The 6849-nt window shown below is 37.5% G+C and overlaps 2 protein-coding genes across 2 annotated transcripts in view; one reads left to right on the forward strand and one right to left on the reverse strand.

Annotated features, from left to right (window-relative positions):
• Positions 1 to 6849, reverse strand: part of LOC104965286 (phospholipid-transporting ATPase ID-like) — a 718806-nt gene that overhangs the window by 242504 nt on the left and 469453 nt on the right. The gene's annotated exons all lie outside the window — the stretch shown is intronic.
• On the forward strand, positions 3743 to 5827 carry rpl23a (ribosomal protein L23a). The gene is made up of 5 exons (XM_010793509.1): positions 3743 to 3813; positions 4715 to 4895; positions 5043 to 5219; positions 5472 to 5541; positions 5759 to 5827. Exons 1-5 carry the CDS (start codon positions 3744 to 3746, stop codon positions 5771 to 5773), a joined length of 513 nt encoding a protein of 170 aa, XP_010791811.1. The 5' UTR covers position 3743; the 3' UTR covers positions 5774 to 5827.

Genomic DNA, 6849 nt, shown 5'->3' on the forward strand with positions numbered 1-6849 from the left:
AATAAAATATACCGGTCAATAGTCAAAAATAAAGACACACAAACTATTAAAAAAAAAAAAAAGATCAAAGTTTTAAAGTTTTTAAAAGCCAAAAATTACCAAAAGTCAACACAATACAATTCTAAAAAGAATAACAAATGTCAATAAGATGATACAAAAATAGCTAACAAAAAATTCCCCAATGCCCGGAAAGAATGTCAAATGATCAACAAAGACAACACAAAAAAATAAAGAGGAACACATAGGTCTAAACAAAAGACGTAAAACGACCACAAAGAGAATACCACATGTAAAAAAAATCCACAACGGGTAAATTTCGGACTATGAGGCCACCTGAGCAAAGGCAAAGTGAGGCGCAGACCAGCTAAATTGAATGATGTGTACATATATAAGCCGCACTGGACTATAAGCCGCAGGTGTTTTAATGTTTAATTACCATATGTAAGGGTTCGTGCACAGAGGGGATTGTCGGGAAAGAGATGGCTGTTTGAGGAAGCTCCCATTTATTAACATTTCAACAAACAAGTTGCATATTTGCATAACGTATTCAAGTGTTACCATTTAGTGCAATAGTAGCTACAGAACATGTGCTGTGTAAACTGTACTGTATCACATAGCGTTTCAGACACACAAACTTTTCAACTTTCAAACTTAAACGGTGTGCTCCCAGCGCACGTACCGGCAGTGATCTACAGCAGTGGTTTTCAACCAGTGGTACGGGGACAAACTGTCTCGCTCTCGTAATGTCTGTCTGTCTTGCTCTCGTTCTGTCTTCTCTCGTACCACTCTCGGTTCCACTTTTACTTTTGCGCGCTACCTGTCTCACTCTTTTCCGGCCTCCAGCTTTTCCTGCTGGAGCCCGCCGCTTAAAGGTGGGGGGCGCGGACCGGCCATAGAGCCCATAGAGTTAAAGGTGTTGGACTGTAACCTGTAAAACCCATAGATTTAGGAGGTCCCCTAGTGGCCGTTAGCTGTAAAAATCCATAGATTAGCCGCACCGTTATATAAACCGCAGGGTCGAAAAATGGGAAAAAAGGCGCGGCTTATAGTCCGAAAATTACGGTAATCATTTATTTTGTAAAAAGACCAACATGGGATGATCTCAGCTTCACAAAATTCCAAAACGTGTTTCTTATTTGATGTTGTAAATAAAATAACTTTGAGGTTTTAATGTAGTTTGGCGGACTCTGGCATTTTGTGTTGAGCATATGCTATTATGCTACGTATGATTTATGTTTTAATGACAACCAAAAGTCAATTAATATAAATAACGTTGTTATTTTCAGCTATAATGTTATTTGGTCTTATTTATTTATTTGTATTCCTGGTGCTAAGTAATCATGGCAACACTACTGTCAGTTAGTTTGTCTAATGTTCTTACGCTTAAACTTTGAGTCATACTTAATTGTACAAAGGAATACTTTATAGCCTTGTTTTATGTATTTGTTATGGTGTTATTATACCACTGCTATGAATGAATCTGATTTTTGCTAACTGTTATTATGTTTGCTGCTCCTCAGGTCGAACTGGTCGAGCTGGACATCAGGGGAATGCCATCACCTTCTTCACAGAAAATGACAAACCTCTGCTGCGCAGGTACGTGGAACCGATGTACCGCAGTAAAACACATACAGCTGGTTTTAGTGTGTGACCCTGGAAAATGTATTTAGCCATCTCTCAATATTTGTAGCTAAAAGCAAAGAAGTCAATTAAAAAAGAATTATGAATATGTTTCTCTTTGTCCCCCTTTTTACAGCATCGCTAATGTCATTAAACAAGCTGGCTGTCCTGTACCTGACTACATGATTGGTTTCAAGAAGATTCACAGGTAAAAAAGATGAATACTGATAACGCATTTAAAGACAGTTCTGCTATGTTTTGCTTAAGTGAACGTTTTGGTAATATGATTGTAATGGTCCGTCTGCATTCGTCTGTTTAGCAAAGTGAAGCGGAGTCTTGAGCAGAGACCTCCCAAGAGAAGCACCATTTGCACAACTCCTCGATTCTTAATTAAGAAGAAAGGCCAAGCGCCAAATAACGGACAGAAAGGAGAGAAGCCGGCGGCAGGTGGAGAGCAGGAGAGCGGAAATGTGCCTCAAACCGCAGCGAAGAAGCCAAAAGGGGAAAAGAAGGCGAAAGGGGAAAAGAAAGCAAAAGGAAAGGAGCTGATGAAAAGAATGAAGACACAGAAAAAAGGGGGAAGTGAGAAGCACAAGGAGGCGTCTCAGAAGGAGGGATCCAACTCATCTGGAGCCAGGTTAAAAAAGTAAGTACGGTGTGAATATGTGCGGGGACTATCTTGTATATTACATTTACAAAATTCATATATGATTATACCCCCTAAACCAAGCCAATGTTAATACACCTCAAATATTCTGGATCTGTTTTATGCCTTAACATTTTACTTTTTATCTGATTGTTTGTCACAAAAATAGGAAAAAGGGGAAGAAGAATAAGCCTCAGGAGGATTAGAGGATGGTGGAACAAGCAGACTGAAATGAAGATGGATGTGGATTATTTTTCTAATAATACTTCTTGCTGTCTGATGTACTGCTGCATTTCATACTTATGCTTTGTATTATGAGAGTATCAAATAAAAGTTTATATAAATATGAACGTGTTTTCGTGTGTTGTGGTTGTGTTACCTGCAGTGTGTTACTTTGAACAAGATGAGCTGAACAATTATATTTTATAATCTATTTTATTATGTTGAACTTTGATGATTTTGCTGTTATACGGACAGCTTTTTCATACCCAGCATATATGTGTTGTAGGTATTAAGAAAATGCCTGAAATTATACAATTAGTCAAATGTTTTTTGCTTATTTCTCATTGCAAAAGTTGTAACACATTCAGTGCAAATGTTTTAGAATTTTTAAACTTGCATTTAATGCTCTTTATTATAGTACAGCACTATAATCATAGTTATTGTAAGCTAATGATGGATTAATGCCCCCTATGTTAATAATCAATGAATCAGTTACCACACTAATTCTGATTCCAGTTTATTTAATGTTAGTATTTTCTTTTTTACTTCTCTATGACAGTCAGAAATCAGAATCAGAAACGGGTTTATTGCCAGGTAGGTTCACACGTACGAGGAATTTGACTACGTGTCGTGCTGCATACATACAAATAAAAAAACATGTAAAAAAGTACAGATAGCGAACTATATTAAGAACACTGTAATACAAATATATTAAGATAGCAATAAAATAAAGCAGCAATTTACATCGAAATAGAATGCAATAAATTATAGAATATAAAATATGTGCAGTAAGAAATATTTAAACATTGTGTGCATTAATGTAATGCATACAATGTTTTAGTCATCAAGACATTAGACATATTGGGATTTTGGCAAACACTGATTGACATGTTTAATCAATTTCCTAAAATGTATAGACCATACAACTAAAGAAATAATCAACAATTTAAATAATCATTATTTGCTGCACTTGTTCAATCTTTTAAAAGATACAAAATATTTTTTTTATAATTTGTGAAGTGAACAGATCTAACTGGTAACTATTTGCTTCAGCTTGGCGGAAACAATCAAGCAAACCATGTCCCACATCACCAAATGTTGTGTTAGATTCAATCAGCTCCTGAAACACGTATACAAAGCTATTTGTAACCTATTTTAAGCAAAGCGAAGGAAAACTGATCATCTTAACCCACACCACGCAACAACAAAAAAAGTCATCTAAATATCGCGATACATCCGCAGTGAGATCTCGCCCATGGCATATACTGCAGGAAACCCCAATCAGCCTTCCTTTCTCAACATGGCACCGAAGGTGAAGAAGGAAGGTTCGTCAATCTTATGCTTTTTTATGAATAATACGCGCAGTTAATACCTTTTATAGCGTAAACGTTTCATTAGATATACCCACAATTAAAAGTTGAATTGAAAGAGGTTTAATTTACCTCAGGATATTGCTGTCAAGTGTTTAAATATGTTATAAAACGCAGACTGCCTCACCGGCATGTATACTAAAACGTGATGCTAAGCTAATGTTAGCATGATAGGGTTGACGCTACTTATCAAAAACTTTGACCGTTTACAGCTGTTATTCTGTCTTGATTGTCTCCTACAGTCTTAAACAGACACGTATTAACAAGTAAACGTTAATGAGTCTTGATAATAACCACCCTATTGGGTATAATGTGTTGGTGGATTAGCCGTTTTCATGATGTTAGCACTAGCTCCACCTCAGCGGTGTTTGAAACGTTTGACTAGCTACACGTGATAGCAATTTAAGTTACTATTGTATGTAATATTGAGGAACATAGTGTCAAAAACCATGACCAATTCGTTCATTTGAGTGATATAGTGGTTCTTTAACGGGGGGAAATCCGGAGGAGTTTTGGCGTTTTCGTGCTCTAAATGGCTTTCAATTCTAAAGAGTAACGTTGTATCATTCTCCTGCCAAGTGATATTTTGTAGAGATCTGCATTGTTATCGTTTGTAGCTGCATTCACAAGTGAATTTAATGTGAACGTAGCTTTAACTAAAGCCACTTAAAGAAATTTGTAAATGGGTCACGCTTTAAACTTAAGTACTCATTTTGGTGGGTTTGGCTTTTATGTACAACATGTGAAATTTAGAGGGATTTCATGTTTTTGGAAACTTTTCCAAAACACCTTGCAGTGTATTACCATCTGGAGGAACATCAACAAAAGTCTAATAAATGTTATCTCTCCATTTAAGCTGTCCCGGTCAAGACTGAGGCCAAGTCAAAGGCCCTGAAGGCCAAAAAGGCTGTGCTGAAGGGTGTACACAGCCAGAGGAAGAAGAAGATCAGGACTTCTCCCACCTTCCGTCGCCCCAAAACCCTTCGTCTGCGCAGGCAGCCCAAGTATCCCCGCAAGAGTGCTCCTCGCAGGAACAAGTGAGTACAGCGACGGTTAAGAAATGCAGGGTGCTAAATGATGGTCAAAGCGTGACTCAAACGTGTATACCACTGATACACTTCACTTTACAAGCAAAGGCATGTTTATACCGTGATATAAAATGTATGAATATTTTCCTCCTGCAGGCTGGATCACTATGCCATCATCAAGTTCCCCTTGACCACAGAGTCCGCCATGAAGAAAATTGAGGACAACAACACACTTGTGTTCATTGTGGATGTCAAGGCAAACAAACACCAGATCAAACACGCAGTCAAGAAGCTGTATGACATCGATGTCGCCAAAGTCAACACACTCATCAGGTAAGAAATCTTAACCAGGCTGAACACTGTATCTAGAATGATGGCCCTAATTTGCACTAATTTCATTATGTATACAATTATTCAAGCAAGAACAGTCTTGTGGTTTTCTTTGACTTGATGTACGACATAGGGGCCTTAACTTGCAAAGTCTACATGGGTCTTTAACAACTTGTCCCTCTGTAAATATAAACATGATACACTCGCCTCCATGAGATTTTTCTTCTAACATGTCTGTTTTTTTCATGTCAACAGGCCTGATGGTGAGAAGAAGGCGTACGTTCGTCTCGCACCAGATTACGATGCATTGGATGTTGCAAACAAGGTGAGCTTTCAGCCATTCAACAGGGTAACATGGGATGTTCAGCCTAATGGGTGAATGTGCATGTTTAATGTATCAAACCTGTGCAAGTGATGTAAATTGTATTGCGTCTGAATAAAAATGATGCATTCAAAGGAACCACTGATGCCAGAGTGCAGGTTCAGATGTATTTACTCTGTCGGTGGACATTGTTTAATGAATGTCTCTTTCTTCTCTACAGATTGGCATCATCTAAACTGTGGCTGGAAAGACTTGTGGAGGAATAAATATTTGTATAAACTACAACTGATTCAGTGTCCTTGTATGTTTTGAGTTGTCTTCAAATTGTTACACAATGGAAATGCTTAGGTGCGTCTACCTCCACTGACTGAGATGTTTGCCAAAACATTTTCAGCCGTTTAAAGCCAGTATTTGATACATTTCTTAACCTTTGACACAATAGCAGAACTAGTTATTTTAACTGACAGAAAATAATTTTACACTTAACGGTGGGATAGGTAATTCACTTCAGAAACACTTTTTGTTATATTCCATGGAATGCTCTTAACATCCCGATAGCAACGAACATATTAAATGCTTTGACAATAAAGTCATCTGTGGAAGCCGTAGTACTGTAAAAGCACGACCCAGCTAAAATAACTGGATGGCCTACCTGTCAGCCTTCCACCTGTCATGTGCACGGAAGTGGCAGATTTTTTCAAATTCTAGTGCACTCAAGCTACCTACCCCACCTTTCAGCTTTTATTTATTGTATTATCATAGCATTAGTATTTCTAGTATGTAGCTCTTTCTGCCATACTAATGAAACTGAATTTTATAGGTCTCAGATATACAAAACACCAAACAGATCATTGTAGCATCCCATAATCCCCTCTGTTTCAAAAGTGCTGATTCTGTTACTTTAGATGGAAATAAGGAACCCCTCTGGTTACAAAGAACACAATGGTTGGGGGGGTTACCTTGGTTGGTTATAGGCTAATGTTACACAAGTGGCCAAAATCTGATCATTTTCGTTTTTATATAAATGGATCAGGACAAAAAGAGTGAAACTTTCATAATCTCTTTGCACAGTGTAACATGTTGTATAGAAGGCATGAAAAAGTGGATTTCGCATAATGGGTGACCTTTAATATTTGTGTAACCGGTTTTACCACCTGGTAATACTGCCAGCTTATTGGTAGATATGGAGTCACATGTTAGTATGGATCACATGTTGGTGCAATTGAGGACCCTTAGAAAATTGTCTAGAACATGATTAGTTTTACTTTTTTTCAGAATACAAAAGCTGTTATATTGGAGATGTGGTTTATA

This window comes from Notothenia coriiceps, unplaced genomic scaffold (genome assembly GCF_000735185.1).
Source record: "Notothenia coriiceps isolate Sejong01 unplaced genomic scaffold, NC01 NC01_scaffold00037244, whole genome shotgun sequence".
Lineage (NCBI taxonomy): Eukaryota > Metazoa > Chordata > Actinopteri > Perciformes > Nototheniidae > Notothenia > Notothenia coriiceps.